We start from the raw sequence: 25,142 nt of genomic DNA, 5'->3' as shown, positions 1-25,142 counted from the left end.
GGGAGCTTTACTCTGTATCTAACCCCGTGCTGTACCTGTCCTGGGAGTGTTTTGATGGGGACAGTGTGGAGAGAGCTTTACTCTGTATCTAACCCCGTGCTGTACCTGTCCTGGGAGTGTTTGATGGGGGCAGTGTAGAAGGAGCTTTGCTCTGTATCTAACCCCGTGCTGTACCTGTCCTGGGAGTGTTTGATGGGGACAGTGTAGAGGGAGCTTTACTCTGTATCTAACCCCGTGCTGTACCTGTCCTGGGAGTGTTTGATGGGGACAGTGTAGAGGGAGCTTTACTCTGTATCTAACCCCGTGCTGTACCTGTCCTGGGAGTGTTTGATGGGGACAGTGCAGAGGGAGCTTTACTCTGTATCTAACCCCGTGCTGTACCTGTCCTGGGAGTGTCTGATGGGGACAGTGTAGAGGGAGCTTTACTCTGTATCTAACCCCATGCTGTACCTGTTCTGACAATTCACCGTCTCCCAATAAATATTGCTGAGCTATTCGGTGCTGACAGAGTGAGATGGCTTTCAGTTTGAATTATGTCGTGGAAGAATGTTGTTTTGTTCAAAGAAAATTTTGCAAATGCTCGCAAGGCTGGAAGTTAGATTTTGAGGCCGTTCTGCCACACTGCCTGGCCTCTAACTGAGACACAATCCATCTTTTGTGTGTCACTCACAGCTGAGAAGCTGAGCAGATGTTGAAAAGGATATACCATCTGTTAAAATAACTTTCTCCAACCCAAAGACCTGTGAAGTGAAGCAGTAAAGAAACTCTGTGAGTCTTTAACTTACTATGGGACCTAGATGAAGTGCGGACAGCCCAGGAGATGGCCAATCAGCAGTGGAGAATGTTCTGGGAGCGTGACAACAACCAATTGGTCCTTTGTTTAGTCTGTAATGTCGTCCAGGAGCACAAGTCACCTCACTGGACCAATGGACAGGAGAAAAGTCCCACAGAGCTCCAGAAACAGATACAAAGGCAGGCGGCCAATAGCTTCCTAAAAGGATGGAGGCATCTTAGAATCGAGAGATAGAGAGCTTTAGGAAGGAAATTCCAGAACTTAGGATCCAAAATAATGCCAATGTTCCCTTCACCAACCTTCTGCGTTACTTCATCAGAACATTCAATTAGATTAGTCAAGTATCATCTGCCTTTCACAAATCTGTGCTGGCTCGTAAGATATCGGAGCAGAATTAGGCCATTCGGCCCATCGAGTCTGCTCTGCCATTCGCCATGGCTGATCTCATCCTGGCCTTAACTCCACCGTCCTGCCCGTTCTCCATAACCCCTCAACCCATTACCAATAAAAATCTGTCTAACTCTTCCGTAAATTTATTCACTGTCCCAGCATCCACCGCACTCAGGTAGCGAATTCCACACATTCACAACCCTTTGGGAGAAGTAGTTTCTAGTCATTTCTGTTTTAACTTTGCTACCTCTTATTCTAAGATTATGACCTCATTCTAGAATGCCTCACAAGAGGAAGCATCTGCTCCACGTCTACTTTATCCAGACCGTTTAGCATCTTGTATACCTCGATTTGATCTCCCCTCATTCTTCTAAACTCGGGAGAGTATCGGCCTAAACTGCTCAATCTCTCCTCATACGACAAACCCCTCACCTCTGGAATCAACCCAGTGAACCTCCTCTGAACCGCCTCCAATGTCCCTACATCCCTCCTCAAATAAGGAGACTGAAACTGTGCGCAATACTCCAGGTGCAGTCTCACCGATGCCTTGTGTAGTTGCAACACTTCCTTACCTTTATATTCTATTCCTTCAGCTATAAATTATTTTTAAAGAACTCAATCTCTCCCATCACCGATGTGAACGATAGCCTGCAGCTACTCGGATAGGCCTAGTACCCTTTCTTGAACAAAGGTGTCACATCTGCCACTGTCCGATCCTCTGGCACCTCCCCAATATCCAGGGAAGATTAGAAGATTATGACAAACTCTTCTCACTTATTTCAATGACCTGTGATGGACGTTGTTGTGAGGTGTCAGAAGGAGTTCAGTCGGTTTTATTCAGGTTTCCATAGTCTCGGGTAGTTCAACAGTAAATATTTATTAAGTACCAAAGGTCTGAGCTGGGAGCTGTCTCCATGCTTGCTATTACACACCGCTCTGTCCAACAATAGGAGAGGTGGTAGTATAATGGTATCGTCAATGGACTAGTAATCCAGAAACCAGGGGTAACGCTCTGGGGGCCCGGGTTCCAATCCCACTATGGCAGATGGTGAAATTTTAATTCAATATAAATCTGGAATGAAAACTCCAATGGTGACCATGAAATCATTGCCGATTGTCGTAAAATCCCATCTGGTTCACTAATGTCCCTTAGGGAAGGAAATGTGCTGTCCTTACCCGGTCTGGCCGACATGTGACTCCAGACCCACAGCAACGATCCACAGCTCTTCACTGCCCCCTCAAGGGCAATTAGAGATGGGCAATAAATGTGGGCCGAGCCAGCACTGCGCACATCCCATGAGAAGAATTTAAAAACACTGATCCCTCGGTGCAAGTCATGTGTCTTTTCTCCAGCGGGCCCTTATACTACACAGAGTCAGCATCACCTCTCTGTCAATTTTCACCCTTTCAATCCCTCCATCATTTCCACTTTTATTTTTTCAGCATCCTCTTCCCTAGTAAGCACTGACACAAAGAACTCATTGCATATTCTCGCCTTGCCCGGCATGTCTGAGCACATATCACACTCTGTCCCTAACAATCCCGACACCCCCTCTTACTGCCAGCTTACTATTTACATGTCGATAATTTTTGGATGGCCTTTTATGCTTGGTGTCATTCTATTCCTGTACCCACTCTCTTTGTCAGATTTATGTTCCTCCTCACTCCTCCTGACATGCATTATATCATATTCTCCCTCAACTCATTCTCCAAAAAGCCCCGGTTTTGGTTCCTCTACCTTTCCTTCTCATTGGAATGTATCTGGCTCCTACCTCAAACATCGTCTCCTTCAATATAACCCATTGAATTGTTGAGTTTTTCCCTCTGAATCGTTGGTTCCATTCTACCACGACCAGATCCCCTCTTACCCCATTAGAGTTGACCATGACTCGATCCCCTCTTACACCATTGGAAATTGGCCTTGACTAGATCCCCTCTTACCACATTGGCATTTGATCATGACTAGATTCCCTCTTACCTCATTGGAGCTTTACCATGACTAGATCCCCTCTTACCCCATTGGAGTTGACCATGACTAGATTCCCTCTTACCTCATTGGAAATTGGCCTTGACTAGATTCCCTCTTACCTCATTGGAATTTGACCATGACTAGATTCCCTCTTACCTCATTGGAACTTCACCATGACTAGATCCCCTCTTACCCCATTGGAATTTGACCATGACTAGATCCCCTCTTACCTCATTGGAATTTGACCATGACTAAATTCCCTCTTACCTCATTGGAATGTTACCATGACTAGATCCCCTCTTACCTCATTGGAACTTGACCATGACTAGATCCCCTCTTACCTCATTGGAATTGACCATGACTAGATTTCCTCTTACCTCATTGGAACTTTACCATGACTAGATTCCCTCTTACCTCATTGGAATTTGACCATGGCTAGATCCCCTCTTACCCCTTTGGAATTTGACCATGACTAGATCCCCTCTTACCTCATTGGAACTTTACCATGACTAGATTCCCTCTTACCTCATTGGAATTTGACCATGGCTAGATTCCCTCTTCCGCATTGGAATTTGACCATGGCTCACTCCCCTGTTACCTCATTGGAATTGACCATGACTAGATCCCCTCTTACCTCATTGGAACTTTACCATGACTAGATTCCCTATTACCTCATTGGAATTTGACCATGACTAGATCCCCTCTTACCCCATTGGAATTTGACCATGACGAGATTCCCTCTTACCTCATTGGAACGTTACCGTGACTAGATCCCCTCTTACCTCATTGGAATTGACCACGACAAGATTCCCTTGTACCCCATTGGAATTTGACCATGACTAGATTCCACCTTACCTCATTGGAATTGACTATGACTAGATTCCCTCTTACCTCATTGGAATTTGACCATGACTAGATCCCATCTTGCCTCATTGGAACTTTACCATGACTAGATTCCCTCTTACCTCATTGGAACTTTACCATGACTAGATTCCCTCTTACCTCATTGGAATTTGACCATGGCTAGATCCCCTCTTACCCCCATTGGAATTGACCTTGACTAGATCCCCTCTTACCTCATTGGAACTTTACCACGACTAGATTCCCTCTTACCTCATTGGAACTTTACCATGACTAGATTCCCTCTTACCTCATTGGAACTTTTCCATGACTGGATCCCCTCTTACCCCATTGAAATTTGACCATGACTAGATCCCCTCTTACCCCACTGGAATTGACTTTGACTAGATCCCCTCTTACCTCATTGGAACTTTACCATGACTAGATTCCCTGTTATCTCATTGGAACTTTAACATGACTAGATTCCCTCTTACCCCATTGGAATTTGACCATGACTAGATTCCCTCTTACCTCATTGGAATTGACCGTGACTAGATCCCCTATTATCCCGTTGGAATTGACAATGACTAGATCCCCTCTTACCTCATTGGAACTTTACCATGACTAGATTCCCTCTTATCTCATTGGAATTTGACCATGACTAGATCCCCTCTTCCCCCATTGTAGTTGACCATGACTAGATCCGCTCTTACCTCATTGGAGTTGACCATGACTAGATTCCCTCTTACCTCATTGGAACGTTACCATGACTAGATTCCCTCTTACCTCATTGGACCTTTACCAAGACTAGATCCCCTCTTACCCAATTGAAATTGACCATGACTAGATTCCCTCTTACCTCATTGGAATTTGACCATGACTAGATCCCCTCTTACCCCATTGGAATTTGACCATGACTAGATTCCCTCTTACCTCATTGGAACTTTACCATGACTCGATCCCCTCTTACCCCATTGGAATTGACCATGACTAGATTTCCTCTTATTTCATTGGAACTTTACCATGACTAGATTCCCTCTTATCCAATTTGAACTTTGCCATGACTAGATTCTCTCTTACCCCATGGAACTTTACCATGACTAGATTCCCTCTTACCCCGTTGGAATTTGACCATGACTAGATCCCCTCTTACCTCATTGGAATTGACCATGACGAGATTCCCTCTTTCCTCATTGGAACTTTACCATGACTAGATTCCCTCTTACCCCATTGGAATTTGACCATGACTAGATCCCCTCTTACCTCATTGGAATTGACCATGACTAGATTCCCTCTTTCCTCATTGGAACTTTACCATGACTAGATCCCCTCTTACCTCCTTGGAATTTGACCATGACTAGATCCCCTCTTACCTCATTGGAATTGACCATGACTAGATTCCCTCTTACCTCATTGGAACTTTACCATGACTAGATTCCCTCTTATCTCATTGGAATTTGACCATGGCTAGATCCCCTCTTACCCCATTGGAATTTGACCATGACTAGATCCCCTCTTACCTCATTGGAACTTTACCATAACTAGATCCCCTCTTACCTCATTGGAATTTGACCATGACTAGATTCCCTCTTCCGCATTGGAATTTGACCATGGCTCGATCCCCTGTTACCTCATTGGAATTGACCATGACTAGATCCCCTGTTACCTCATTGTAATTGACCATGACTAGATCCCCTCTTGCATCATTGGAACTTTACCATGACTAGATTCCCTCTTACCTCATTGTAATTTGACCATGACTAGATCCCCTCTTACCTCATTGGAATTTGACCATGATTAGATCCCCTCTTACCTCATTGGAATTGACCATGCCTAGATTCCCTCTTACCTCATTGGAATTTGACCATGACTAGATCCCCTCTTACCCCATTGGTATTTGACCATGACTAGATTCCCTCTTACCGCATTGGAACTTTACCATGACTAGAGCCCCTCTTACCTCATTGGAATTGACCACAACAAGATTCCCTCTTACCCCATTGGAATTTGACCATGACTAGATTCCACCTTACCTCATTGGAACTGACCATGACTAGATTCCCTCTTACCTCATTGGAATTTGACCATGACTAGATCCCCTCTTGCCACATTGGAACATTACCATGACTTGATCCCCTCTTACCCCATTGGAATTGACCATGACTGGATCCCCTCTTATCTCATTGGAACTTAACCATGACTAGATTCCCTCTTACCTCATTGGAACTTGACCATGACTAGATTCCTTCTTACCTCATTGGAATTTGACCATGGCTAGATCCCCTCTTACCCCCATTGGAATTGACCTTGACTAGATCCCCTCTTACCTCATTGGAACTTTACCATGACTAGATTCCCTGTTATCTCATGGGAACTTTACCATGACTAGATTCCCCCTTACCCCATTGGAATTGACCTTGACTAGATCCCCTCTTACCTCATTGAAACTTTACCATGACTAGATTCCCTCTTACCTCATTGGAACTTTACCATGACTAGATTCCCTCTTACCTCATTGGAACTTTACCATGACTAGATCCCCTCTTACCCCATTGGAATTTGACCATGGCTAGATCCCCTCTTACCCCCATTTGAATTGACCTTGACTAGATCCCCTCTTACCTCATTGGAACTTTACCATGACTAGATTCCCTCTTACCTCATTGGAACTTTACCATGACTAGATTCCCTCTTACCTCATTGGAACTTTACCATGACTAGATCCCCTCTTACCCCATTGGAATTTGACCATGACTAGATCCCCTCTTACCCCATTGGAATTGACCTTGACTAGATCCCCTCTTACCTCATTGGATCTTTACCATGACTAGATTCCCTGTTATCTCATTGGAACTTTACCATGACTAGATTCCCCCTTATCCCATTGGAATTGACCATGACTAGATTCCCTCTTACCTCATTGGAATTGACCGTGACTAGATCCCCTCTTATCCCGTTGGAATTGACAATGACTAGATCCCCTCTTACCTCATTGGAACTTTACCATGACTAGATTCCCTCTTATCTCATTGGAATTTGACCATGACTAGATCTCCTCTTCCCCCATTGTAGTTGACCATGACTAGATCCCCTCTTATCTCATTGGAGTTGACCATGACTAGATTTCCTCTTACCTCATTGGAACTTTACCGTGACTATATTCCATCTTACCTCATTGGAACTTTACCATGACTAGATCCCCTCTTACCCAATTGAAATTGACCATGACTAGATTCCCTCTTACCCCATCGGAATTTGACCATGACTAGATCCCCTCTTACCTCATTGGAATTGGTCATGACTAGATTCCCTCTTACCTCATTGGAATTTGACCATGACTAGATTCCCTCTTACCTCATTGGAATTTGACCATGACTAGATCCCCTCTTACCCCATTGGAATTTGACCATGACTAGATTCCCTCTTACCTCATTGGAACTTTACCATGACTAGATCCCCTCTTACCTCATTGGAATTGGCCATGACTAGATTTACTCTTATCTCATTGGAACTTTACCATGACTAGATTCCCTCTTGTCCCATTGGAACTTTACCATGACTAGATTCTGTCTTACCCCATGGAACATTACCATGACTAGATTCCCTCTTACCCCATTGGAATTTGACCATGACTAGATTCCCTCTTACCTCATTGGAATTTGACCATGACTAGATTCCCTCTTACCTCATTGGAATTTGACCATGTCTAGATTCCCTCTTACCTAATTGGAATTTGACCATGATTAGATCCCCTCTTACCCCATTGGAATTGGCCAAGACTAGATCCCCTCTTACCTCATTGGAATTTGACCATGGCTAGATCCCCACTTACCCCGTTGGAATTGACCATGACTAGATCCCCTCTTACCTCATTGGAATTTAACCATGACTAGATTCCCTCTTACCCCATTGGAACTTTACCATGACTAGATTCCCTCTTACCTCATTGGAATTTGACCATGACTAGATCCCCTCTTACCTCATTGAAATTTGACTATGACTAGATCCCCTCTTACCTCATTGGAGTTGACCATGACTAGATCCCCTCTTACCTCATTGGCATTTGACCATGACTCCACCCCCTGTTACCCTATTGGAAATTGGCCTTGACTAGATCCCCTCTTACCCCATTGGAATTGACCATGACTAGATTTCCTCTTATCTCATTGGAACTTTACCATGACTAGATTCCCTCTTATCCCATTGGAACTTTACCATGACTAGATTCTCTCTTACCCCATGGAACTTTACCATGACTAGATTCCCTCTTACCCCATTGGAATTTGACCATGACTAGATCCCCTCTTACCTCATTGGAATTGACCATGACTAGATTCCCTCTTTCCTCATTGGAACTTTACCATGACTAGATTCCCTCTTACCCCATTGGAATTTGACCATGACTAGATCCCCTCTTACCTCATTGGAATTTGACCATGACTAAATTCTCTCTTACCTCATTGGAACGTTACCATGACTAGATCCCCTCTTACCTCATTGGAATTTGACCATGACTAGATTCCCTCTTACCTCATTGGAATTTGACCATGACTAGATTCCCTCTTACCTAATTGGAATTTGACCATGTCTAGATCCCCTCTTACCTCATTGGAATTTGACCATGACTAGATTCCCTCTTACCCCATTGGAATTAGCTGTTTTTGCATTCTGATGTTTTACATTAGATTGTTCCTTGCTCTTCTCCATTACTAATCTAAATCTGATTATCACTCGTACCCACTTATTCCTGCGCAGACATCTGGTCTACTTGGCTCACCTCATTCCCAGTACCAAACAGAGCAATGTCTCCTTCCCAATTGGCCGGAAACCGGACTCATCAAGGAATTCTCCCAAACACGGGTTCGGAATGTCTTCTCCCTTCTCACCTTTAACTCTAACATTCTCCCAATTTATTTATAGATATATATTCATCAAGCCTCCTCCAAATTTGTTTGTTTTGAAAGAAAGATGCCGCAATCTGTTCCCCGGAGGTCAGAAATTTCCAGTTCTACCACAAATCATTTTTCCCACTTTTGTCAATTCTTAATTCTTTCCCCTTAACAATCCGCATCGCGCCCCACAAACATGGTGGCGCACACCTCCCACCCAGCACCCCACCCCCCACCCATTCCTTCCCCCATCCCACCGCCTCCCCCACCATCCCACACCCACCTCCCCATCCCCCACCACCTCCCACCCAGCACCCCATCCCCCACCCATTCCTTCCCCCATCCCATCCCCCACCATTCCACACCCATCTCCCAGCCACCCCATCCTCCCACCTGCCCCACCACCCCATTCCGCACCCGTTCCTCCCCCCTCCCATCCCCCACCATCCCACACCCACCTCCCCATCCCCCACCGCCCCATTCCCCACCCGTTCCACCACCCCTCCCATCCCCCACCATCCCACACCCAACTCCCCACCCCCCACCACCCCATCCCCCACCCACTCCACCCCCCGCCCACCCCCCATCATCCCACACCCACCTCCCCATCCCCCACTGCCCCATCCCCCACCCGCTCCACCCCCCGCCCATCACCCCACACCCACCTCCCCATCCCCCACCGCCCCATTCCCCACCCCTCCCATCCCCCACCATCCCACACCCAACTCCCCATCCCCCACCGCCCCATCCCCCACCCACTCCACCCCCCGCCCACCCCCCATCATCCCACACCCACCTCCCCATCCCCCACTGCCCCACCCGCTCCACCCCCCGCCCATCATCCCACACCCACCTCCCCATCCCCCACCGCCCCATCCCCCACCCACTCCACCCCCATCATCCCACCTCCACCTCCCATCATCCCACACCCACCTCCCCACCCCCCACTCACCCCATCCTCCTCCAACCCCACCCCCACTGCCCCATATAATATCATAATAATAATCGCTTATTGTCACAAGTAGGTTTCAATGAAGTTACTGTGAAAAGCCCCTAGTCGCCACATTCCGGCGCCTGTTCGAGGAGGCTGGTACGGGAATTGAACCCGCGCTGCTGGCCTTGTTCTGCATTGCAAGCCAGCTGTTTAGCCCACTGTGCTAAACCAGCCCCTAAACCACCCCCCACCCGCTCCACCCCCCACCCATCCCCCACCCTCCCCAGACCCATCTTCGCATCCCACACCATCGCTCACCCATCTCAATTCCTTACCCGCCCAATCCTCACTGCCCCCCCCCCCACCGCCCCGTTCCCCCCACCCTCACCCCCCACCCCCTGCTGGTATTCTTTGCTTTAATGGTCGATGGACTCACCAGATTTCATCATCCCAACTTCGTAGCACTTGCGGAGTCGACAAGCCTGACAGCTTTTCCGTCTGTTCTTGTCTATTGTGCACTGGTTTGTCGCGGGGCAGATGTAGGCGTTGTGTCCTGAAACAAGTCACCCAGTCTAATCAGCGGCAGAATGAAGCATTTGCATTCACATAGCACCTTTCACCATGTTTCACTGGCAAACCAGGAGCTAATTTATCTAAAGAGTTGTTGCTCTGGTACTGTGGGGACTGGGGTAGCTGGCGTACACACAGCAAGATCCCACAACGTTGAGGAAAGAGGGTGGCACAGTGGTAATGTCACTGGACTGGTAATCCAGAGGCCCAGGCTGATGCTCTGGAGGATCGAATCCCACAACAGCTGGTGGAAATTAAATTCAATTAATTAATAAGTTTGCTTAATTAGCAAAAAAAAATCTGGAGCTGAAAGCTTGGGCGAAATTCTCCGGAAACGGCGCGATGTCCGCCGACTGGCGCCCAAAACGGCGCCAATCAGACGGGCATCGCGCCGCCCCAAAGGTGCGGAATGCTCCGCATCTTTGGGGGCCGAGCCCCAACATTGAGGGGCTAGGCCGACGCCGGAGGAATTTCCGCCCCGCCAGCTGGCGAAAACGGCCTTTGTTGCCCCGCCAGCTGGCGCGGAAATGACATCTCCGGGCGGCGCATGCGCGGGAGCGTCAGCTGACAGTTTCCCACGCATGCGCAGTGGAGGGAGTCTCTTCCACCTCCGCCATGGTGGAGACCGTGGCGGAGGCGGAAGGGAAAGAGTGCCCCCATGGCACAGGCCCGCCCACGGATCGGTGGGCCCCGATCGCGGGCCAGGCCACCGTGGGGGCACCCCCAGGGGTCAGATCACCCTGCGCCTCCCCCCAGGACCCCGGAGCCCGCCCACGCCGCCTTGTCCCGCCGGTAAGGTAGGTGATTTAATTTACGCCGACGGGACAGGCAATTTATCGGCGGGACTTCGGCCCATTCAGGCCGGAGAATCGAGCAGGGGTGCCCGCCAACCGGCGCGGCCCGATTCCCGCCCCCGCCAAATATCCGGTGCCGGAGACTTCGGCAACCGGCGGGGGTGTGATTCACGCCAGCCCCCGGCGATTCTCCGACCCGGCGGGGGGGGGGGGGGTCAGAGAATGTCGGCCCTTGTCTCAGTGACAGCGACCACAAAACTGTCATTGATTATTGTTAAAAACCCATCTGGTTGACAAATGTCCTTTCGTGGATGAAGTCCTTACCCGGTCTGGCCTGCAGGTGACTCCAGACCCAATGGGGTTGGGCTCTGAATTGCCCTCTGAAATGGCCCAGCAAACCATTCAGTTGAGGGGCAATTCGGGATGGGCAGCAAACGCTGGCCCAACCCAGCCCAGCCCAGCCCGGCCCAGCCCAGCCCAGCCCAGCCCAGCCCGGCCCGGCCCAGCCCAGCCCGGCCCAGCCCAGCCGGCCCGGCACAGCCCAGCCCAGCCCAGCCCGGCCCAGCCCGGCCCGGCCCAGCCCAGCCCGGCCCAGCCCAGCCCAGCCCGGCCCGGCCCAGCCCAGCCCGGCACGGCCCAGCCCGGCCCGGCCCAGCCCAGCCCAGCCCGGCCCGGCCCAGCCCGGCCCGGCCCAGCCCAGCCCAGCTCGGCCCGGCCCAGCCCAGCCCGGCACGGCCCAGCCCGGCCCGGCCCAGCCCGGCCCGGCCCGGCCCAGCCCGGCCCAGCCCGGCCCGGCCCAGCCCGGCCCGGCCCAGCCCGGCCCGGCCCAGCCCAGCCCGGCCCAGCCCGGCCCGGCCCAGCCCGGCCCAGCCCGGCCCAGCCCAGCCCGGCCCGGCCCAGCCCGGCGACGCCCACATCCCTCGAAGGATGTAACAAAAAGAGCTGACAATATATTTCAGCGAGCTAGATTCAAGCAAGGCTGCATCTTGGCATTACAGGATGGGAAAGAGTAAGTGAGCTTGTCCCCGTGCTGAGAGCCATCTGAACACTTGTTGGTGAATGAAGTGCTTGAATAAGAAAAGATTTGCAGGGGTTTGGGGGAAAGGGCAGGAGGGTGGGGCTAACTGCACTGCTGTGTGAAAAGGCCGGTCCGAGCTTGATGGGTAGAATGGCCTCCCTCGGGCTGCCCTGTGATGCTGTTATGTAACAATGCTGCTGTCGGGAATGCACTAAACCCAGCTGTCTCATTTTTGGAACATTTCTTTAGCAACCCCTTCCTGTAATAAATTTCTATCTTCACATGTAAACCACAAAATGTCCCAATATTAACAGATTCTTGTCAGGGTGGCTGGAATTTTACCTATTTCCCCCCTTGGCGGGCTCGAAGGCGAAGCGGGGGGGGGGGGCAGCAGTAACGTCACGGGGAAGCAGACCGGGGGCGGGGGGTGCTTCCTGACGCACTCCCCCTTGACGGGGCATTTTACCAGCTCGGGCTGATTGTGGATCCTCTGCCCAAGGTGGGCGATGGATTAGCATAACTCAAGACCAATTAAGCACTATTTACTGGGGAGCCTTTGGCAACAGCAAAGAACCTCACCCTCTGTCCCCCATTCCCTCCTTCTCTTGGGGAAGCCTCCAGCTTAACGGAGGTGGCCTCTCCACTGAACGTGGATCAGAGTCAGGCATTTTCACGCTCCAGAGGCGAGGGGGATGTGCTGGAAAGGCAGCCTCGGTCACCTCAATCCTCTCTGCCCAGAGTTCCCCCTCCAACCCTCAGCACCTGGAATGTTTTCAATGTTACCTCACTCAGCTCCTAAAGGTCTCCTCCCTCACTCAATTCCTGAGGGTCTCCTCCCTCACTCAACTCCTGAGGGTCTCCTCCCTCACTCAACTCCTGAGGGTCTCCTCCCTCACTCAACTCCTGAGGGTCTCCTCCCTCACTCAACTCCTGAGGGTCTCCTCCCTCACTCAACTCCTGAGGGTCTCCTCCCTCACTCAACTCCTGAGGGTCTCCTCCCTCACTCAACTCCTGAGGGTCTCCTCCCTCACTCAACTCTTGTGGGTCTCCTCCCTCACTCGACCCCTGGGATCTCCTTGCTCACTCAGCCCCTCGGGTTCCAGATGTGGGATAAAGACCAAGAAGCCCCCTCTCGCGGCAAGTGCGGGCGTGAGATCCATTTCCCGCCAGGATTCAGGCACTTAAAGAATATAATTTCTCAAAAGCCTTGGCACCCACTTAACAAATGTTAACACCGATGGTCAAATCTATAAGGGCACACTCTGAACCTGGCTAACATACTGACTATGGCCAAAATCATTCAGACAGCTGTATCGAAGAATACCTTTCAATATCTATTTGAAATAAAAAGGTTTACCAGGATTGGACGGGCTGTTTTATGATGAATGGTTGGACAGGTTATTCCTGAATCCATTGGAGTTTAGAAGAGTGAGTGGGAACTTGATTGAAACATAAAGGATCCTGAGGGGTTTATGGAGAGGATGTTTCCTCTTGTGGGCGAATCTAGAACTCGGGGTCACCGTTTAAAATAATGGGTCTCCCATTTAAACAGGAGGTGAGGCAAAATGTTTTCTCTCAGAGGGGCGAGACTCTCTGGAACTCTCTCCCTCAGAAGTCAGTGGAAGCAGATGAATATTTTTAAGGCAGAGATGGATAGATTCTTAATAAACACGGGGGTGAAAGGTTATCGGGTGAAAGGTTATCAGGGGTCGCAGGAACGTGGGGTTGCGGTTACAATCAGATCATCAACGATCTTACTGGATGGCGGTGCAGGCTCGAGGGGCCGAATGGCCTCCTCCTGCTCTGGATCTGTATGTTTGTGCGTTCTCGGAGTATGGGCGATGTTGGCAGGTTGGGCATTTATCGCTCACCATTAGTTTCCCCGCTCGACGTTGGTCGTGGAAACTTCCTCTTGAGCTGCTGCAGTTTACCTGCTGCTGGAGGTTGGTGTTGGGTTGGGATGGGTTCGGACAAGTGAGGGGATCCCAACAAAGGTGCCCTCGCTGGAGAAAGAATCTGTGCCGAGAGTGGAACGGTGGCACAATGGTTAGCACTACTGCCTCACAGCTCCAGGGTCCCAGGTTCGATTATTTGACTTGATTTGATTTATTATTGTCACATGTATTAGTATACAGTGAAAAGTATTGTTTCTTGCATGTTGTATAAACAATGCATACCGTACATAGAGAAGGAAGGAGAGACTGCAGAGTATAATGTTACAGTTATAGCAAGGTGTAGAGAAAAGATCAACTTAATACGAGGTAGGTCCATTCAAAAGTCTGATGGCAGTGGGGAAGAAGCTGTTCTTGAGCCGGTTGGTACGTGACCTCAAACTTTGGTATCTTTTTCCTGACGGAAGAAGGTGGAAGAGAGAATGTCCGGGGTGCGTGCGGTCCTTAATTATGCTGCCTGCCTTTCCGAGGCAGCGGGAATTGTAGACAGAGTCGATGGATGGGAGGCTGGTTTGCGTGATGGACTGGGCTACATTCACCACCTTTTGTAGTTTCCTGCGGTCTTGGGCAGAGCAGGCTCCATACCAAGCTGTGATACAACCAGAAAGAATGCTTTCTGTGGTTCATCTGTAGAAGTTGGTGAGGGTCGTAGCTGACATGCCAAATTTTCCTAGTCTTCTGAGAAAGTAGAGTCGGTGGTGGGCTTTCTTAACTATAGTGTCGGCCTGGCGGGGACCAGGACAGGTTGTTGGTGATCTGGACACCCAAAAACCTGAAGCTCTCGACCCTTTCTACTTCGTTCCCAATGATGTAGACGGGGCATGTTCTCCACTACGCTTCCTGAAGTCGATGATAATCTCCTTTGTTTTGTTGATGATTATTGTCGTCGCACCAGTTCCCCAGATTCTCTATCTCATTCCTGTGCTCTGTCTCGTCATTGTTTGAAATCAGACCCACTACGATGGTGTCATCAGCAAATTTGAAAATCGAGTTGGAGGGGAATTTGGTCACACAATCATAGGTGTATAAGGAGTATAGTAGGGGGCTGAGGGCACAGCCTTGTGGGGCACCGATGTTGAGGATGATCGTGGAGGAGCTGTTGTTGCCTGTTATAACCTGCCTACTTACCATTGGCTGGGGACTAATGACTATCCCACAATCCTGTGGGAGTATGCGCTTCCCCAATGAGGGGGGGCGGAGAAACCATTAGTAAACTCCTAGTATAAATAAAGCTGGCCAGTTCAGGAACCGGCAGGAAGGAGTATGTAGCAAGGGAAGTTACTGCTACTGTTATGTACATATGTTATAGTAAATAAATGTTATTACTTTGTATCCTTAAAACTCGTGCTGGATTCTTCGTGGCCCTTACAAAATTGCCTATCTTTACTGATTGTGGCCTGTGGGTTAGAAAGTTCAGGATCCAGTCGCAGAGGGAGGAGCCGAGGCCAAGGCCACGGAGTTTGGAGATGAGTTTCGTAGGAATGATGGTGTTGAAGGCTGAGCTGTAGTTGATAAATAGGAGTTTGACACAGGTGTCTTTGTTATCTAGGTGTTCCAGGTTAGAGTGCAGGACCATGGAGCTGGTGTCTGCTGTGGACCTGTTGCAGCGGTAGGTGAACTGTAGTGGATCAAGGCAATCCGGGAGGCTGGAGTTGATTCATGCCATGACTAACCTTTCGAAGCACTTCATGATGGTGGATGTCAGAGCCACTGGGCGATAGTCTTTAAGGCACGCTGCTTGACTTTTTTTTGGTACAGGGATGATGGTCGTCTTGTTGAAGCAGATAGGGACCTCAGATTGTTGTAGAGAGGTTGAAGATGTCCGTGAATACCCCCGGCAGCTGATCCTCGCAAGACCTGAGTGCTCGTCCGGGTGCCCCACCCGGGCCAGTGGCTTTCCGAGGGTTGACCTTCGAGAAGGCTGCTCTGACGTCTGCAATGGTGATCGCAGATACGAGTTCATCCACGGCTTCTGGGGTGGAGGGCCCGCTCTCGCTGACCTCTTGCTCAAAGCGGGCATAGAATGCGTTGAGCTCATCAGGGAGGGGTGCGTTGGAGCCGACGATTTTACGTGCCTTCACCTTGTAGCCCGTTATATCTTGCAGACCTTGCCATAGTCGGCGGGGATCCGTGTGGCGAGCCTGGGACTCGAGCTTGGTCCGGTACTGTCTTTTGGTATCTTTGATGACCTGATTTCATCGGGACGGGCTTGGCTTCATCACTTATCTTTTGTCATCTGCTGCTTGAAGAAAGAGAAGCTACGGTTTGAGATTGCTACCCTGGTAGTTTTCTCTCTCTCGAGTCCCCATTACTCTGGCGGATGCCACATTTCCTCAGATTCATCTCAGAATCATGGAATCCTGACAGGCTGTAAGGAGGTCATTCAGCCCATCGGGTCAGCACCAACCCTCTGCTAGAGCACTTCCCCCAAGCTCACTCCCCGCCCTATCCCAATAGTCCCTGAACCTAACCTGCACATCTTTGTACACTAAGGGACAATTTAGCATGGCCAATCCACCTAACCTGCACATCTTTGTACACTAAGGGGCAATTTACCCTGGCCAATCCACCTAACCTGCATATCTTTGTACACTAAGGGGCAATTTACCCTGGCCAATCCACCTAACCTGCACATCTTTGTACACTAAGGGGTAATTTACCCTGGCCAATCCACCTAACCTGCACATATTTGTACACTAAGAGGTAATTTACCCTGGCCAATCCACCTAACCTGCACATCTTTGTACACTAAGGGGTAATTTACCCTGGCCAATGCACCTAACCTGCACATCTTTGTACACTAAGAGGTAATTTACCCTGGCCAATCCACCTAACCTGCACATCTTTGTACACTAAGAGGTAATTTACCCTGGCCAATCCACCTAACCTGCACATCTTTGTACACTAGGAGGTAATTTACCCTGGCCAATCCACCTAACCTGCACATCTTTGTACACTAAGAGGTAATTTACCCTGGCCAATCCACCTAACCTGCGTATCTTTGTACACTAAGAGGTAATTTACCCTGGCCAATCCATCTAACCTGCGCATCTTTGTACACTAAGGGGTAATTTACCCTGGCCAATCCACCTAACCTGCACATCTTTGTACACTAAGGGGCAATTTACCCGGGCCAATCCACCTAACCTGCACATCTTTGTACACTAAGGGGTAATTTACCCTGGCCAATCCATCTAACCTGCGCATCTTTGTACACTAAGGGGTAATTTACCCTGGCCAATCCACCTAACCTGCACATGTTTGTACACTAAGGGGTAATTTACCCTGGCCAATCCACCTAACCTGCACATGTTTGTACACTAAGGGGTAATTTACCCTGGCCAATCCACCTAACCTGCACATCTTTGTACACTAAGGGGTAATTTACCCTGGCCAATCCACCTAACCTGCATATCTTTGTACACTAAGGGGCAATTTACCCTGGCCAATCCACCTAACCTGCATATCTTTGTACACTAAGAGGTAATTTACCCTGGCCAATCCACCTAACCTGCATATCTTTGTACACTAAGGGGCAATTTACCCTGGCCAATCCACCTAACCTGCATATCTTTGTACACTAAGGGGCAATTTACCCTGGCCAATCCACCTAACCTGCACATCTTTGTACACTAAGAGGTAATTTACCCTGGCCAATCCACCTAACCTGCACATCTTTGTACACTAAGGGGTAATTTACCCTGGCCAATCCACCTAACCTGCATATCTTTGTACACTAAGGGGTAATTTACCCTGGCCAATCCATCTAACCTGCGCATCTTTGTACACTAAGGGGTAATTTACCCTGGCCAATCCACCTAACCTGCACATCTTTGTACACTAAGGGGCAATTTACCCTGGCCAATCCACCTAACCTGCACATCTTTGTACACTAAGAGGTAATTTACCCTGGCCAATCCACCTAACCTGCGCATCTTTGTACACTAAGGGGTAATTTACCCTGGCCAATCCACCTAACCTGCACATCTTTGTACACTAAGGGGCAATTTACCCTGGCCAATCCACCTAACCTGCACATCTTTGTACACTAAGAGGTAATTTACCCTGGCCAATCCATCTAACCTGCGCATCTTTGTACACTAAGGGGTAATTTACCCTGGCCAATCCACCTAACCTGCACATCTTTGTACACTAAGAGGTAATTTACCCTGGCCAATCCATCTAACCTGCGCATCTTTGTACACTAAGGGGTAATTTACCCTGGCCAATCCATCTAACCTGCACATGTTTGTACACTAAGGGGTAATTTACCCTGGCCAATCCACCTAACCTGCACATGTTTGTACACTAAGGGGTAATTTACCCTGGCCAATCCACCTAACCTGCACATCTTTGTACACTAAGGGGTAATTTACCCTGGCCAATCCACCTAACCTGCATATCTTTGTACACTAAGGGGCAATTTACCCTGGCCAATCCACCTAACCTGCATATCTTTGTACACTAAGAGGTAATTTACCCTGGCCAATCCACCTAACCTGCATATCTTTGTACACTAAGGGGCAATTTACCCTGGCCAATCCATCTAACCTGCGCATCTTTGTACACTAAGAGGTAATTTACCCTGGCCAATCCACCTAATGGAAATGTAATCTCCACACAATTTTCAAAGAATCCGTAAACCTTAATCTAAACTGACTCCATAGGTAGTGTCCAACTTATGTACAAAGATACGACCAGCTTTGGGTTTCATTGTCAGTTGTATGTACAAGTTCACTCCACCTGAGCTGGGCTCTGATGGCGACTGCTTCAATTGCAGATGTTTCTGCTCCTCGAAGTACCTCAATGTCGGGCACATTATCCTCCCATTTAATACTAATGATGTTCCGAATACATCTCACATGGAGCCTGTCCAAATGCTGAACCTGTCTTGGAAGACACCAGTGGGATGCCAGAGCTCCAGGAGAACCAGGAGGCAGAGGTGAGTGCAGTGACCATCATTAAGGAGAGGGTTCTGGGGAAACTGAAAGGTCTGAAGGTGGATAAGTCACCTGGACCGGATGGACTACACCCCAGGGGTCTAAAACAGATAGCTCAGGAGATTGAGGAGGCATTGGTGATGATCTTTCAGGAATCACTGGAAGCAGGAAGGGTCCCAGAGGACTGGAAAGTGGCTAATGTAACACCCCTATTTAAGAAGGGAGGGAGGCAGAAGACGGGAAATTATAGGCCGGTTAGGCTGACTTCGGTCATTGGTAAGATTTTAGAGTCTGTTATTAAAGTTGAGATCGCGAGGTACTTGGAAGTGCATGGTAAAATAGGACTGAGTCAGCACGGCTTCGTCAAAGGGAGGTCATGTCTGACAAATCTGTTGGAGTTCTTTGAGGAGGTAACAAGGAAGTTAGACAAAGGACAACCAGTGGACGTGATTTATTTAGATTTCCAGAAATTTGACAAGGTGCAGCATAGGAGACTGTTAAATAAGTTAAGAGCCCATGGTGTTAAGGGTAAGATCCTGGCATGGATAGAGGATTGGCTGACTGGCAGAAGGCAGAGAGTGGGGATAAAGGGATCTTTTTCTGGATGGCAGCCGGTGACTAGTGGTGTGCCTCAGGGGTCTGTGCTGGGACCACAACTTTTCACAATATACATTAATGATCTGGAAGAAGGAACTGAAGGCTCTGTTGCTAAGTTTGCAGATGATACAAAGATCTGTAGAGGGGCAGGTAGTATTGAGGAAGCAGGAGGGCTGCAGAAGGACTTGGACAGGCTAGGAGAGTGGGCAATGAAGTGGCAGATGAAATACAATGTGGAAAAGTGTGAGGTTATGCACTTTGGAAGGAGGAATTTAGGCATAGACTATTTTCTAAATGGGGAAATGCTTAGGAAATCAGATGCACAAAGGGACTTGGGAGTCCTTGTTCATGATTCTCTTAAGGTTAACGTGCAGATTCAGTCGGCCGTTAGGAAGGCAAATGCAATGTTAGCATTCATGTCGAGAGGGCTAGAATATAAGACCAGGGATGTACTTCTGAGGCTGTATAAGGCTCTGGTCAGACCCCATTTGGAGTATTGTGAGCAGTTTTGGGCCCCGTATCAAGGGAAGGATGTGCTGGCCTTGGAAAGGGTCCACAGGAGGTTCACAAGAATGATCCCTTGAATGAAGAACTTGTCATTTGAGGAACGGTTGAGGACTCTGGGTCTGAACCCGTTGGAGTTTAGAAGGATGAGGTGGGATCTTATTGAAACTTACAGAATACTGCGAGACCTGGAGAGAGAGGACGTGGAGAGGATGTTTCCACTTGTAGGAAAAACAACAACCAGAGGACACCATCTCAGACTAAAGGGACGATCTTTTAAAACATAGAAATAACATTTATAATAATAATTATATATATAATAACACACCGTGTGTCACTGGGGAGAACACTGTATAATTCATATAATAACAAACCGTGTGTCACTGGGTATAACGCTGTGTATATTATATAATAACACACCGTGTGTCACTGGGTATAACGCTGTGTATATTATATAATAACACACCGTGTGTCACTGGGTATAACGCTGTATATATTATATAATAACACACCGTGTGTCACTGGGTATAACGCTGTGTATATTATATAATAACACACCATGTGTCACTGGGTATAACGCTGTGTATATTATATAATAACACACCGTGTGTCACTGGGTATAACGCTGTGTATATTATATAATAACACACCATGTGTCACTGGGTATAACGCTGTGTATATTATATAATAACACACCGTGTGTCACTGGGTATAACGCTGTGTATATTATATAATAACACACCGTGTGTCACTGGGTATAATGCTGTGTACATTATATAATAACACACCGTGTGTCACTGGGTATAACGCTGTGTATATTATATAATAACACACCGTGTGTCACTGGGTATAACGCTGTATATATTATATAATAACACACCGTGTGTCACTGGGTATAACGCTGTATATATTATATAATAACACACCGTGTGTCACTGGGTATAACGCTGTGTATATTATATAATAACACACCGTGTGTCACTGGGTATAACGCTGTGTATATTATATAATAACACACCGTGGGTCACTGGGTATAACGCTGTATATATTATATAATAACACACCGTGTGTCACTGGGTATAACGCTGTATATATTATATAATAACACACCGTGTGTCACTGGGTATAACGCTGTATGTATTATATAGTAACACACCGTGCGTCACTGGGTATAACGCTGTGTATATTATATAATAACACACCGTGTGTCACTGGGTATAACGCTGTGTATATTATATAATAACACACCGTGTGTCACTGGGTATAACGCTGTGTATATTATATAATAACACACCGTGTGTCACTGGGTATAACGCTGTATATGTTATATAATAACACACCGTGTGTCACTGGGTATAACGCCGTGCATATTATATAATAACACACCATGTGTCACTGGGTATAACGCTGTATATGTTATATAATAACACACCGTGTGTCACTGGGTATAACGCTGTATATATTATATAATAACACACCGTGTGTCACTGGGTATAACGCTGTGTACATTATACGGTGTCATATACCAGCGTTATACCCAGTGACCCACGGTGTGTTATTATATAATATATACAGCGTTATTCCCAGTGACACACGGTGTGTTGCTATGTAATATATACAGCGTTATACCCAGTGACACACGGTGTGTTATTATATGATTATATAGTGTGATACCCAGTGACACACGGTGTGTTATTATATAATATACACAGCGTTATACCCAGTGACACACGGTGTGTTATTATATAATATACACAGCGTTATACCCAGTGACCCACGGTGTGTTATTATATAATATACACAGTGTTATACCCAGTGACACACGGTGTGTTATTATATAACATACACAGCGTTATACCCAGTGACGCACGGTGTGTTATTATATAATATATACAGCGTTATACCCAGTGACGCACGGTGTGTTATTATATAATATACACAGCATTATACCCAGTGACACACGGTGTGTTACTTTATATAATATATACAGCGTTATACCCAGTGACACACGGTGTGTTATTATATAATATATACAGCGTTATACCCAGTGACACATGGTGTGTTATTATATAATATATACAGCGTTATACCCAGTGACACACGGTGTGTTATTATATAATATACACAGCGTTATACCCAGTGACACACGGTTTGTTATTATATAATATATACAGTGTGATACCCAGTGACACACGGTGTGTTATTATATAATATATACAGCGTTATTCCCAGTGACACACGATGTGTTATTATATAATATACACAGTGTTATACCCAGTGACACACGGTGTGTTATTATATAATATATACAGTGTGATACCCAGTGACCCACGGTGTGTTATTATATAATATATACAGCGTTATTCCCAGTGACACACGGTGTGTTATTATATAATATACACAGCATTATACCCAGTGACACACGGTGTGTTATTATATAATATAATAACACTGGGTTATTATATTATATAATAACACACCGTGTGTCACTGGGTGTCACGCTGTATATATTACATAATAACACACCGTGCGTCACTGGGTACAATGCTGTATATATTATATAATAACACACCGTGTGTCACTGGGTATAACGCAGTATATATTATATAATAACACACTGTGCGTTACTACAGTTACCGACAGGCACCAGGAGAACCCATTCAGTTCGATACTAGCTGACCGGTAATTCTACTTCATCCACCTGTGCTGGTTCCAGAGCGATCGTCTGACTCAACTCTGTCCCCCACCGATTTTGACATTTTGATTTTACTTCCCTACTTCCATTCCAATCCACAGCCGCAACCGAGGAGAACGTTCCAGATTTCCACACCGGACATCGTTCTTGAACTACCAGGCCTGACGTTACGTCTGGGCCCCACCGCCTACACCCCTAACTACAACTGGCATTTGTATGGCACCTTCACATCATAACACCCCCCACAGGAGCGTCATTAAACAAAGGTCAACAGCCGCGGCCGTGAGGGCGATTTCCAGTTCCCACAGAGTCGATGGAGTTGTAAACTGCTCACCACCTTTTCCAGCTCCTTCCGCCCCTCGCCCCTACCCCCCACTCCACCTCCCCCCCCACCACCCCCAGCCACGAGGGTGCCAGAACATTCTAACCCAAACCCCGTGAGGAGATGTTCGGGTCAACGACTGGAAGTTGATGAAAGAGGGGGGTATTAGCGAGAATGTGGAAGGAGGAGGGGATGTTTGATGGAATTCCGGAGCCCGGGCCTTGGCAAAGAAAGAAGCGGACACTAACGATGGAGCGATTCGAAGCACGGACAGGAAGCTGGCAGCTAAAAGTGGTAGACTAAACACAATTAAGATATTTTGCACTCCAATCAGACCAAGATATCAGCACCACTTAGACTGTGGAGCAAAGAGTTTTAGTTGCTATGGTGACTGGGGATTGCATCGTCCAGCAAGGCTTTCGGTGTCACATTTACCAGCTGCAAAAATTGCTCTTCTTGCAATTCGTTCACAGATTTATTGTTATTTATTTTTGAGCAGAGAGGGCAACGCGGGCGGAGAGGGCAACGCGGGCGGAGAGGGCAACGCGGGCGGAGAGAGCAACGCGGGCGGAGAGAGCAACGCGGGCGGAGAGGGCAACGCGGGCGGAGAGGGCAACGCGGACGGAGAGGGCAACGCGGGCGGAGAGGGCAACGCGGGCGGAGAGGGCAACGCGGACGGAGAGGGCAAGGCGGACGGAGAGGGCAAGGCGGACGGAGAGAGCAACGCGGGCGGAGAGGGCAAGGCGGGCGGAGAGGGCAACGCGGGCGGAGAGGGCAAGGCGGACGGAGAGGGCAAGGCGGACGGAGAGGGCAAGGCGGACGGAGAGAGCAACGCGGGCGGAGAGGGCAAGGCGGGCGGAGAGGGCAACGCGGGCGGAGAGGGCAAGGTGGGCGGAGAGGGCAAGGTGGACGGAGAGAGCAACGCGGGCGGAGAGGGCAACGCGGGCGGAGAGGGCAACGCGGGCGGAGAGGGCAACGCGGGCGGAGAGGGCAACGCGGGTGGAGAGGGCAAGGCGGGTGGAGAGGGCAACGCGGGCGGAGAGGGCAACGCGGGCGGAGAGGGCAACGCGGGCGGAGAGGGCAACGCGGACGGAGAGGGCAAGGTGGGTGGAGAGAGCAAGGCGGGCGGAGAGAGCAAGGCGGGCGGAGAGGGCAACGCGGGCGGAGAGGGCAACGCGGGCGGAGAGGGCAAGGCGGACGGAGAGGGCAACGCGGGCGGAGAGGGCAACGCGGGCGGAGAGGGCAACACGGGCAGAGAGGGCAACGCGGGCAGAGAGGGCAACGCGGGCGGAGAGGGCAACACGGGCGGAGAGGGTAACGTGGACGGAGAGGGCAACACGGGCGGAGAGGGCAACGCGGACGGAGAGGACGACGCGGGCGGAGAGGGCAACGTGGACGGAGAGGGCAAGGCGGGCGGAGAGGGCAAGGCGGACGGAGAGGGCAACGCGGGCAGAGAGGGCAACGCGGGCGGAGAGGGCAACGCGGGCGGAGAGGGCAACGCGGGCGGAGAGGGAAAGGCGGATGGAGGGGGCAAGGCGGGCGGAGAGGGCAACGCGGACGGAGAGGGCAACGCGGACGGAGAGGGCAACGCGGACGGAGAATCTATTCCATGTTGTACGGTGTGCCCGCAGCAGGTTGTCAGCCATGCGCGTCCAGGCACCCGGCTATCCCCGGCTGTCTCCGGCGTGGGATGCAGCACCTTGTGTCAGCGCCGGGGCTATCCTCTCAGCGGTACCCGAATCGGTGAGGGTTTGCGCTGATTTATTTCCCGTCAACCTCCCACGGATTCTCCGTTCGAGCCGACGCTGAAACGGAGAATCCTGCGCAGAACACGGAATAGAGATGAACACGGAATCCAGCCCGGAATGCAGAGTCCTGTCTGGAACGCGGAATACAGACGGAACGCGGAATACAGACGGAACGTGGAATACCGGC

At 49.1% G+C, this 25,142-nt stretch overlaps 1 protein-coding gene across 4 annotated transcripts in view; it reads right to left on the bottom strand.

Moving 5' to 3' along the window:
- The window catches only part of esr2a (estrogen receptor 2a), a 745,646-nt gene that overhangs the window by 218,478 nt on the left and 502,026 nt on the right, over positions 1 to 25,142 (bottom strand). For all 4 annotated transcript variants that reach the window (XM_072494274.1, XM_072494258.1, XM_072494265.1 and 1 more), the window contains exon 4: positions 10,252 to 10,368. In XM_072494274.1, coding sequence (XP_072350375.1) covers positions 10,252 to 10,368 — 117 coding nt within the window. The remainder of the gene's footprint in view (positions 1 to 10,251; positions 10,369 to 25,142) is intronic.

Source organism: Scyliorhinus torazame, chromosome 2, assembly GCF_047496885.1.
Source record: "Scyliorhinus torazame isolate Kashiwa2021f chromosome 2, sScyTor2.1, whole genome shotgun sequence".
Taxonomy (NCBI): Eukaryota; Metazoa; Chordata; class Chondrichthyes; order Carcharhiniformes; family Scyliorhinidae; genus Scyliorhinus; species Scyliorhinus torazame.
The sequence above is the reverse complement of the archived record's forward strand: the minus strand, read 5'-3'. Positions and strand labels throughout refer to the sequence as shown.